Here is a 12,579-nt window from a genome sequence, read left to right on the forward strand (position 1 = left end):
TCCAGCAATCCCGCTTTTGGATATATAGTCAAAGGCATTGATATATTGAAAAGATCTCTGTGACTTCACGTTCATTGCATTATTCACAACAGCCAGGACATGGAAACAACCTAAGTACCCATCAATGGATGAGTGGATTTAAAAAATAGTGTGTGTGTCCACACACACACACACACACACACACACGAATACTATTCACCCTTTAAAAAGGGGAAATTCTGTCTTTTGCAGCAACATGGATGAATATAGAGAATACTATGTTCAGTAAAATAAGCCAGGTACAGAAAGACAAATATCATATGATCTTACCTATACTTGGAATCTAAAACAGTTTAACTTATAGAAGTAGAAAGTAGAATAGTGGTTACCAGACGCTGTGGAGTAGGGTGGGAGGGGGTTGGATGGAAAAAGTAGAAAATGCTGGTTAAAGAGTACAAAGTTGAAGTTGAACAGGAGGAATATGTTCTGGTGATCTATCGCGTAGCAACATGGTTACGATTAATAGTAATGTGTTGTATATTTCTAAATTGCTAAGGGTGGATTTTTAATGTTCTTATCTGGCCGGGCATGGTGGTGAACACCACCTGTAATCCTAGCACTTTGGGAGGCCAAGACAGGTGGATTACTTGAGCCCAGGAGTTCAAGACCAGCCTGGGCAACATGGTGAAACCCTGTCTCTACAAAAAATACAAAAAGAAAAAAAATAATCTGGGCATGGTGCTGTGTGCCGGTAGTCCCAGCTAGTCTGAAGGCTAAGGTGAGAAGATTGCTTGAACCCAGGAAGTTGAGGCTGCAGTGAGCCATAATGGCGCCACGGCAGTCCAGCCTGGGTGACAGAGCAAGGCCCTGTCTCAAAAATAAAATAAAAAGATAAAATAAATGAAATGCTCTCACCACAAAGAAATGATAAGTATGTGAGGTGAGAGCTATGTTTATTAGCCTGATTTGATCATACCACAATGTATACATGTACAGAAACATCACATTGTACCCCATAAATATATGCAATTATTATTTGTCAATTAAAAATAAAATTAAAAAAAGAACTCGGTTGTTACCTTCCTATTTTATTAGAAAACAGAAGGAAACAATGTATCTATTTACTGTCCTTTGAGTGATCCTCCACCCCCCCTCATCAGATGAAGTCTCCTGCCACTCAGCAAATGACCACCACTTTCTTCCCTACATGATCCCCTCAGTGGCAAGTCCTGGCCTCACATGATCCAGCCCACGTGACTCTCACTCCTTCATCTCACCTTCTTTTGCCTATTTTTAGGAGTTGCTTTTGATTTTTGCTCTCCCTTTTTAAATGATTTTCTTCTACATACTTTTCACACCACCTTTTCCTCAAATTTCAAAATGAATGCAAGTGAATGCAGAATGAAAAATGCCTGTCCTAAGACTCTCCATGCAGCATCCACCGTATCTCTTTTGCCTCACCTTGAGGCATCTGCAGGACAGGCGGCAGAGCCAGGAGTATTTAAAAAGTAAGTTCATACCTGGTTGGGACTGTCAGATAACCATCATTTAAAAATAGAGCTACTTGGCAAAACTATGTTTTTGCGTTTAGAACTCATTTTGGAAGTCAGTTTGATATTTGCCCTTTTATGAACACATTATCTGAGGTATTAAATGAAAAGAAGTAACGATTTGTACTCAATCCATGTTATAATGTAATTGGAATTACCTCTAATAGTGGCGGAATGGAAAACAATGTGTACCCTCCAACTCACTTAACATATATTAATAGCTTAGTGGTAGCCTCTTGGATATAAAAAAGGAATGGTATTTGTCTTCCAGGGGACAAATGACAGAAGACACAGGGACTTCATAGACTTTCTCTCTGAAGAAGTTGGTCAAGAAGGACCAAATATTGTGTAATAAGATAGAATTATTTTATATCAAAGTTGTAAATCTGTATCATTTTTCTTACCTACAAATTCTTTTTTTTTTTTTGAGATGGAGTCTGGCTCTGTCGCCCAGGCTGGAGTGCAGTGGCTGGATCTCAGCTCACTGCAAGCTCCGCCTCCCGGGTTTATGCCATTCTCCTGCCTCAGCCTCCCGAGTAGCTGGGACTACAGGCACCCGCCACCTCGCCCAGCTAGTTTTTTGTATTTTTTAGTAGAGACGGGGTTTCACCTTGTTAGCCAGGATGGTCTCGATCTCCTGACTTCGTGACCCGCCCGTCTTGGCCCCCCAAAGTGCTGGGATTGCAGGCTTGAGCCACCGCGCCCACCTACAAATTCTAAAGGACTTATATAGGCATTGTCTCATTTCTTAGTTTGATTTACAATTGGGACTTCAAAGCTTGAAATGTAAATGATTTAGCTAAAATCATGATTGAACTTCTAAAATTCAACTCAGAACAAATACTCAAAATGAAACCTCTTCTGTACCAAGTGCTTAAGCAAAACAAAGTTAGAATTTCCATGGAAACAGCCTGGAACTCTGGAAGTAGAAGAGAGGACAAAAGTAAGCATGAAAACGCATTTATTTATTTTTTGGTTCCTCTTCACCTCTGCCCCTCCAAACCTCAAGCTGTCATCTTAATGAACGCTTTCAAGCCTCAGAGGGAATTAAGAAGAACAATATTTGACAGGAGTGAGGAAAGAACTAAATATAGTTCCCTTGTGAGAGAAATGTATTCCATAATCTCATCTACTTCTCTTTCCCTTATCTGGGTAATCTCTCCATCTTTCAACGTTATTTTTGTGCTGCTTTTCTTGTACAGCCAGTTTAGCTGTTCCTTGGTTGGAATAGAATAAAGATAACATGAGATATGATTTTGTCCTCTTTTGGAAGGGTCATTTAATGAGACAATTGAGATCAGTTACCAAATTAATATTGTACATATTTCCTTAGTATAATAATGCTGGCTCAATGCTTTAGAACTTGTAAAATGCTCTCATCTCCCTTAATTTATTCAATGAGTATAACCTGAGAAGTAGATGGAACAACTATGCTGACTACTATCAACCCACATTTTATCAGTTTAGAAGGGTTTAAGATCATCCTGATGATAAGTAATGAAGCCAGGACTCACCCAGCACTTTGGATCTCAGCCCCATTACTTTCTCTAACTCTACAAGTAGCGTGCCTGACCGATCATTATGTCACGGCTATTCTCTCCTTCCTATTAGATATTAAAAAATTCTATTTGTTTCTTTTTAGAAATATATTCTTGGCTGGGCATATAATCCCAGCACTTTGGGAGGTTTCTAAAGTGGGAGGATCACTTGAATCCAGGAGTTCAAGACCAGCCTGGACAATGTCATGAGAATCTGTCTCTACAAAAAATAAAAAATGGGCCGGGTGCGGTGGCTCATGCCTGTAATCCTAGCGCTTTGGGAGGACAAGGTGGGCGGATCACAAGGTTGGGAGTTCAAGACCAGCCTGACCAATATGGTGAAACCCCGAATCTACTAAAAATACAAAAATTAGTCGGGTGTGGTGGCGGGCGCCTGTAGTCCCAGTTTCTCAGGAGGCTGAGGCAGGAGAATTGCTTGAACCCGGGAGGTGGAGGTTGCAGTGAGCCGAGATCTCACCATTGCACTCCAGCCTGGATGACAGAGCAAGACTTCGTCTCAAAATAAATAAATAAATAAATAAATAAATAAATAAATAAATAATATAAAATAAAAAATGAGCTGGGCACGTGGGTGTACACCTGTACTCCCAGCTACTTGGGAGGCTGAGGTAGGAGGATTCCTTGAGCCTGAGATGTTGAGGCTGCAGAGAGCCACGATCATGACACTGCACTCCAGCCTGAGCAACAAAGTGAGACCATCTTAAAAAGAGAAAAAAGACAATAAAGAAAATTTGTGCTTTAGCGTTAGCATTATCAAGTAAAAATCTTGCTCTCTCTGCTAATATTGCTACTGCTGCAGATCAGGAAGAAAGGTACAGCCTGGGGTAGGTGGACTTTTGGCTTTTCTGAGTCGCCTATTTTTGACAAGCTCTTCCCAGAACTGCCTGACCTATTTTTTATCAATAAATCAAAACTGCTTATTTTTAAAGTTCAGCAATAGACAGCTCATTGAGGACAAAAGTGACCTTTCACAAATCTGAAAAATTAAAGCACATCTTTTGGAATGAAATAATCATTGATGCATTGACTGAATTAAGTAGCTTAGAAATTATTTTAGTGGTCCTAGATAATACCTCGGGGTACAGTCATCTCTCTCCCTGGAGACAGGCTGGTAACTATTTTTCCTTGGAAAATTAAAGTTTAAGGTTGATGATAGGTCTAAATAGGCTAACAGTTATGATGTGGAGTGGAAACTATGATACGGAATCTGTTATTACTGCTGTCTGTTGCTTATAATTATTGAAAACTAATGGAGTTCAAGAAAACATGTCACGGATTTGGGAAATATCAGGACCAAGAAATCAATAAACAATCCTTTCCAGGATGGGTGCGGTGGCTCACGCCTGTAATTCCAACACTTTGGGAGGCCGAGGCCGGCGTATCCCTGAGGTCAGGAGTTTGAGACCAGCCTGGCCAACATGGTGAAACCCTATCTCTACTGAAAACACAAAAATTAGCCGGGCGTGGTGGCGGGTGCCTGTAATCCCAGCTACTTGAGAGGCTGAGGCATGAGAGTCGCTTGAACCTGGAAGGCAGAGCTTGCAGTGAGCCAAGATCATGCCACTGCACTCCAGCTGGGGCGACACAGCGAGACTCCGTCTTAAGACAAACGTAACAAAACAAAACCACCCCAAAACCCAACCCCAATCCACTCCATAATTAGTGTAACATACACTTCCAGACAGTCAATATGACACTCAATTTGATGTTCTAACACATACTTTATCAGGTATTACCACATCATTGTGGATATAAATTAAAACATCCCAATAGGTGACTTCCTCTGGTTAGCTACTACTCCTGGGCCTCACAACAATTGCTACTACATATATATACACATACATATATATATACACACATACATATATATACATACATACATATATATTATATATATATATATATATATATTTATTTTTTTTTTTTTTTTCTTTTTTTTGAGACAGTCTTGCTCTGTCACCCAGGCTGGAGTGCAGTGTGGCACGATCTCTGCTCACTACCACCTCTGCCTCCTGAGTTCAAGCGATTCTCCTGCCCCAGCCTCCCGAGTAGCTGGGACTACAGGCGCCCGCCACCACGCCCAGCTAATTTTTTGTATTTTTAGTAGAGATGGGGTTTCACCGTGTTAGTGAGGATGGTCTCAATCTCCTGACCTCATGATCCATCCATCTTGGTCTCCCAAAGTGCTGGGATTACAGGTGTGAGCCACCACGCCCAGCCACTATTACATATTTACTTACTATATATATCTGGCTCTGTGGCAAGCAGTTGGTATGCTTTTTAAATTTAATATTTAAATAACCATGCAAGACAAGTATTATTGTCACATTATTATAGATGAGGAATGCTTTAAAAGAGTGAATTACAGACCGGGTGCAGTGGCTCACGCCTGTAATTCCAGCACTTTGGGAGGCTGAGGTGGGCAGATCACGAGGTCAGGAGATCGAGACCATCCTGGCTAACATGGTGAAACCTCGTCTCTACTAAAAACACAAAAAATTAGCTGGGTGTGGTGGCAGGTGCCTGTAGTCCCAGCTACCCAGGAGGCTGAGGCAGGAGAATGACGTAAACCCAGGAGGCGGAGGTTGCAGTGAGCCGAGATTGCACCAACTGCACTCCAGCCTGGACGACAGAGTGAGACTCGTCTCAAAAAAAAAAAAGTGAATTTCAAAGAGCAATTGGCTTCACTCGCACTGCTGAAGAGTGGGAGTCCAGCTCAAATCTCAGTTTACCTGACCCCAGCACCACTGGGCTGGTCCTGCTTCTGACTAGTCCTCTCTACTACTGGCCGACGCCTTCCAAGGCATCTTTCAGCTAACCAGTTTTCAGTGACTTGAAGTCCTTTAGGTCTCCCCTGGTGGGATAGGGGATGACCTGTATCATTTGCTAAGTATAAGGTAGATAATTGAGTTAGTGAAACTTACTTTAAAGGCACAAAACCAGGACATCCAGGAGAGGATTATGCTCACTGAAAATGTTACGTATCAATCATGGCTATTAATTCAAGTTCAAAAGATAAATCAATTCACCTTTACTACAGAATTAGAAACAGCCAGTGCAACAGAAGTTTTTAAAAATTATATTTAATACAAGTGAATAGATTAGAAGATCTGAAATGTTATAAAGCAATATACACAACGAATAAATAATTTGCACAGGAGAGTCATGTCTACATTACGTAACACTGTCTAGTATGGGAATACTTAAAGTAAATCCAGTGATAATGGAGAAAGTCCATAAAAATGCTAACCTGTCTTCCCTTGTATGAAATTGTTCAAGTATAAAAATCCAATACAGTGTAAAATAGTATTCAATTTAGTTTAAGAATAAAAATTGCAAGTATTGCAGTTTCAGAAGAAAAATGTAAAGCAGCATTTAAAGACTACGTAAGAATAGTGTTAAACTAATGAATTACCGATAAATGAGATCTACACAGGCAAAATCAGAGGAAGCATGAAGCTAGCAATATATACTGTTTAAAAAAAAATCTAAAAACTAAACTAAAATGTGTTAATGTAAGAGTACTCTCTTATACAGTGCACATATGAACTTAAATAAATCCAAGTCAACATCTTTAGTTGAATAGGTTAATATTTAATACGCTACATCTAGACCTACTAAATAATTTATGCCATGAGATGAATACATAATTTTACAGTGTCACATCTAAAGTTCCTTTCTTTAGAGTGCAGCATAGTAAAACTTAAAAATAAATATCTTAAATAGCATTACTATTAAGGCACAGTATAAACCACATTATCATTATCCTTTGAAGAATTGTAATCTCAGTAACCTTGTTGTCTCATGTACTGTAGTCACTAATAAATAGTTTTAAATATGACTCTGAAATAGATACTAAAAAGTGTAAAATTACTTAAAAAGGGAAAAAAAATAAATGTCCTTAAGACAGTTCTGCAAACTTTGCCTGCCTTTATTCATAAGCCACGAGTCAACACAATAAATAGAAAGAGAAGGCTGTTGTAGTAAAAGCCTGATCCTATTTCAGAATCAGAATTGCTGACACCAGCAGATACAAGTTTCCCAAAATTGAAACAGGATGGGGAGAGGGATTAGAATGTGACAAGCTCATCAAACAAGCACAAGTGATGTGTTCTTTCCAGAACTGTGTGTTATTGATTGTCTGTACAGCTGTTGCACCCATTAATTCCACATCACTTGTTCCACAGTTCCACTCATCCACAGGACAGATGAGAAAATAGCTTTGGTGCCTGTCCACCATTTTACCCACTGCCACGCTCCTAGATTGATTGTTCGATGCCCATTTTTGAGATAGTAAGAACAGGACCTTCCGACTTGAAAAAAGTTCTATAGGCCTTAAGTGACTGCTAAAAATGACAATCAGTGCTTTCGCCATTTTGTTTGTAAAAAATCTGCTTTTAAATGTAATTCAAGCTACATATTGCTCGCTCTGTATTCCCTGGTTCAACTAGATTCAAACAGCATTTTTCTAACTTGTAAAAGGCAGTTTGCTTCCCTGATACTATAAAAAGAGCAAAAATAAAAATCCCGTTACAAAAGTGAAGTTCCGTTGTTACTCCTGGCGTCATTTCATAGTGGCCTTTCATTTACTCAGGCTCTTTGGGATTGATTTCCAAAATTGTGCCCATTCCTCTCATTCTTACCTCTTTCTCATCTAGAACACTACCTGGAGTATAAAAAAAATAATAACTCTGCTTCACAATAGCATGGCTGTTTTTTGTTTTTTGTTTTTTTTAAAGCTGTTAAGTCAATGTTAACTCTCTTATTAGCTACTAAACTTGGAAAACTGGGAGGGAAAGAGAAAACAATTCAACTTTGATCAGATGGCTGGTCTATTGCATTCGGTCTGTCTGCAGCTGCTGAGGCTGGTACTGGCCAAATGCTGCAGCGGCAGCAGCTGCTGCAGCGGCGGCGGCAGCTGTCCCAGGTGCCGCTGCGGTGATTGGCTGCTGGACTGCGTAGCCATAGCCCCCAGCAGTAACATATCCTGCAGCAGCTGGAGAGGCTGCATAGGGGTACTGGTCATAGGCAGCAGCGGCGGCGGCGGCAGCAGCGGCTGCTGAGTATTGTGCGTATGCAGCTCCAGTGTAATCAATGTAAGGGGTGGTGGAGGCGGCAGCTGCTGTCGGCTGGACATGTGGAATGACCACTCCTGGCTGCACAAAAGCCTGCGGATAGACATAGTGGGCAGGTATCCTGTTGAGAAATGGAAAACAAAGTCAGGCGGTCATCACCTCCTATCTGTAGCATGTTGTTCAAAGATAAGACAAACTCAATTTTAGTGGTTATTATGAGCATAGGGTTGCCACAATATCTACTTTCTAGTGGTCCACTGAGAGTACTCGGGCTGTAGCCAAAGTCATAGAGTGCCCCCACAAGAACTGGACCCCAAAAATATGATGACACCCTCCCTGCTAGAATTGTCATGTATGATTATTTGGAGCTGTTAAATACAGTTTATCAAGAGTTTGGAAAATAAATCAGGATTCATGAGGGCTACACACATGAGATACTGTTAACAAGTGCTCGATTGATGAAGACTTTGGAAAATTTTGTAATGAGTTCATAAAATAAAAATGTTTAAGTAAATAGAAAAATTCTTAGCCAAGAATATAGGACTCAACAGGTAGTCCGTAATTACTCACTTCTGTGGGGGTGATCACCAGTTCGTTGAAATTAACATAAACGTTAACAAAATCCGTATGTTTATTATCATGGCAACCCTACTTGAAATTGCTATGCAGACTCAGCACACATTAATCTCTCTGCAACCTCAGTCACCCTTATTAAAAATAATAATTAAAAAAAAAGGAAGCAGGCGACAAAATAAAAAAAAAAGGAGTTTAAAAGTTCACAAGTGTGGTAAACACAGCAGAATCACACTTCTCAAACGAACTGTAGTGCAGCTCACTCTGTCACAAGAGGCTGTCGTGGGAAGCTACAAAAATGCTATTAACATTCATGGCAGTGATTCCCAAAGAGATGTGCAGCACACTTATTTTCTTTCTTTCTCTTTTTTTTTCCCCCATAAAATTCATAAGGACACAACAGTCAACCAAACCTGTTTGACTATCAGGCACCTGAGGGTCAGCCAGCTTGTTTATCTCTATGCAAGACAGACAGAAGGGGTTTTGGGGAAATGATGAGGTTGAGGGAAAAGGCAGGACAGGGAAGTACAACTAAATATTTCTAAAATTAATAGAAATTTAAAAGGTTTACATAACAAGAAAACTTGTTTTTCACATATCCTAACTCTCATTTCATCCTCCAAATCAGCAGAAATACGTTAAGTGTCATGTTTGAAATCTGCCCTATTCGTTGATATTTTCTACAAATCATATCAATTGTATAATCATGTGTTATCCTGCAAAAGTTCAAGAAAGTCAAACAAAACCAAGTACCTTTTAAAATTATACATTCACAGATAATACAAGACAGACTCCAGTGACCTTACTTAAAAGTTAATGTGGTTAAAAAAATAAATCACAAGAGGTATTTTAAAAAAATCCTTGCATCTCCATTCTCACTCTTGCAACTTATTACTGCCCATCTGAAACACTACCATGAATATCTGATTTATCTTCTTTTTAAAAATAATCTCCATTAAAGCCCCCTATATTTATATCTAAAATTATGACACTAGAATGCTACGTGGTTGTTGGCAAAGCCAACTTATAAGAAGTACAAGGACAAATTAACAATCTTCCAATTTCAAAGAACTCAAAACAGAGAAGAGCACATGTAGATTGTTCAGAAACATAGATTTTGCTTTGCCTTTTCAGAGTTTTACTGAAAGCACTCATTAGCGAACATCCATGGAAAAGATGAATTTATCTCAGAGGGTAGTGGACTTTGGCCCCAATGATAAAAATACACTCAATTTTACCAGACTTGCAGATCTTTCCCAGTGCCAGGAGAAACGACGTCATCAAGTGTTTCTGAGGACACTCAGAGATGTTCTTAACTGCTTGTCAGAAACCAGGCACGTGGTCGTGCACACACTCAGAACTCTGCTGCAGGTCAGGTGACTGGCTCACTCGCAGCAACAGGTGTGGCTTTATGAAACACTGTCCCTGGAGGCTGCCACCTCCACAACGTGTAGACACGGCTAAGAGAGCCTACTCTCATGCCAGTTTACATGTGGTGATGGACAGCAGGGGCTGCAGCCGGGCTATTTTTGATCCTGTCATGCGACAAGGGTTTCCAGCGGGTAAAATGTCTTTATAAGGCCAAAGTAAAACATGTATCAGCTGCAAAGGCCAGCCAGTGCGGATCTCACTGACACCGAAACCTTAACCCCTTGTACTCACTCTCAAAGTTCCAAGAACAACACTGTGGGTGCTAGGTTGGTATCTCTGAACAAAGGTGTTAACTGAAAATATTTATCCTACAAAAAGGCAGGAGAAAGTGTTGTGAAGAATGCATTAAAAGACAGGGGCAAGGTTGCTTAGGGGGCTTTAGCTCTATATTTACTTCGCATTAGGAAATAGTTTTGATTTCACAATGTCAAACAATGAGAATATAAAGAAAGTTCACTGGATTATCAGACTCCTACATGAAGTTTGGCAAAGGTTAAAGAGACGTCTGGAAGGCAAATGAAAACCTAGAACATTTTAAGGCTTAGGGAAAAGGAGAACCCAGAAGACCTCAGAGAGCCTAAAATATCCTGGGTCAGGAAGGAGGGCAGAATTGGACTAAAGGTTCAGGTGGCACTTTGGAACGAAATCCTGAATTAGGAGTTTTTTTTAATAGTCTGAGAAACCCGTTAAGGTGATCTGGGAATCTCCCTCCTATTAAACATTTACCAATGTCTTTTCCTTAACTATAAAATGTGTATGCTTAGTAGTTACAAAAAGTACAAGTGCAAAGAAGATACTTTTGGTAATTTTCAAAGAAAATTTACTACATTTTCCTTTTCTTCCCATCTCTTCAGGTTGCACTGACATCTCTATGTGACTTTTGAAGCAACACCGTAGCTGGTTCCGAAGAAATATCCTAACTGGTTTCCTCTTCCAGTCTATCTCACAGCAACTGATGACAAAGTCTCCATCTCATTCATTTGCTCAAAGTAATCCTTGGCTAACAAACCAAACTCAGTGCAAATTTCTCAAGCCTTGGCATTCTAGGCTAAAATACCCAGACTGCCTCTGGCTCCAAAACACCTTTCTAGTATTTCCTTCCACCCTTCCTCCAACCCAGGTCAACTGGGCTCCTTTATGTTTCCTGGACAAGCTTCACATTCCCAGATCCTTGCCCTTTATTCATGTCATTCATCCCTCACTGCGATGCTGTCTCTACCTGCTGAAATCCAAATCCCACTCACCGAGCTCTAGCACTCACTACGTGTAGAGCTTTCAGAAATTTGCTTTATTTTTAGTCTCATATTTTTCTTTTTTTCATGCTATCGTGTCTTAACACAGCCTCATATTTTGCATATGTGAAATGCACTAATAATCTCACAACCCTGGATTGCTGTGCATTAAATAAAATTATCTGTGGAGAGAGTCTACAATGACAAATATAGTAGGCACTCAATAAAAGAGTTCCCTACCTTCCACCATTCTTTAAAACCTAGGTCAACTTCTACTTCCTTCATGAAGACTTCTGAATCCCATTCACTGCCCTGATGTTCATCTCTCTTATCTGAAGCCACATGGACAGCCCTTCTTGGTGCTTATTGGCTTTCTTATTGGATTATGAGAGAATAGAGTTTTGTCTTTTGGGGCTACAGCTTGACAAAGAGGAAAGAACGCAGCTTCTGAGGTCAGGCAGGCAGTGATTCTGAACCTAGAATCACACTCTAACACTTAGCAGTTCTGTGATCAGGGGGATGTTAATTAACCTCTCTGTGTCTTAGTTTTGGAAAAGATATTAACAATGCCTTCAACAAATACTTACTGTGAGAATTAAATTATATAATTTATGTAAATCCCTTATCATTACAATCCATATGGCAGATGTTTGGTTAGTGTCAGTTACAGTCCCTCCTGCCCTCCTTAGGGGACACTATAAATACTAAGCACAGTGTTACCACACCCAGCATAAAACTGAGCACTTAAAGGCATACTGAGTCAATGTTTAAGTTATGTTCAACCTGATCTAAACTAGCCCAGAAATTTCTACTCACAGGTCTGTAGCCTCCCCTCTCCAAGGTTTCAATAAGGAAATGCTTCTTTCTTTTTTTTTTTTTTTTTTTTGAGACGGAGTCTCGCTCTGTCGCCCAGGCTGGAGTGCAGTGGCCGGATCTCAGCTCACTGCAAGCTCCGCCTCCTGGGTTCACGCCATTCTCCTGCCTCAGCCTCCCGAGTAGCTGGGACTACAGGCGCCCGCTAACACGCCCGGCTAATTGCTTCTTTCAAACATAAACTATAAAATATTGTTCAGCAAGTTTACAAGTTTTTCTACATCTGCCCACTGTGCTACATCAGAAATTCCTTTTAGGCCCGGGTGTGTGTGTATATATATATATATATATATATATATATATATAT

General features: G+C 40.1%; 1 protein-coding gene across 2 annotated transcripts in view; it reads right to left on the reverse strand.

The window, feature by feature from the left end:
* Nucleotides 1-6,151: 6,151 nt before the first annotated feature.
* Nucleotides 6,152-12,579, reverse strand: part of RBM24 (RNA binding motif protein 24) — a 13,098-nt gene continuing 6,670 nt past the window's right edge. For both annotated transcript variants that reach the window (XM_023209666.2, XM_023209667.1), the window contains exon 4: nucleotides 6,152-8,284. In XM_023209666.2, coding sequence (XP_023065434.1) covers nucleotides 7,921-8,284 — 364 coding nt within the window. In that variant the 3' untranslated portion in view covers nucleotides 6,152-7,920. The remainder of the gene's footprint in view (nucleotides 8,285-12,579) is intronic.

The sequence above is a fragment of the Piliocolobus tephrosceles genome, chromosome 5, assembly GCF_002776525.5.
Source record: "Piliocolobus tephrosceles isolate RC106 chromosome 5, ASM277652v3, whole genome shotgun sequence".
Taxonomy (NCBI): Eukaryota; Metazoa; Chordata; class Mammalia; order Primates; family Cercopithecidae; genus Piliocolobus; species Piliocolobus tephrosceles.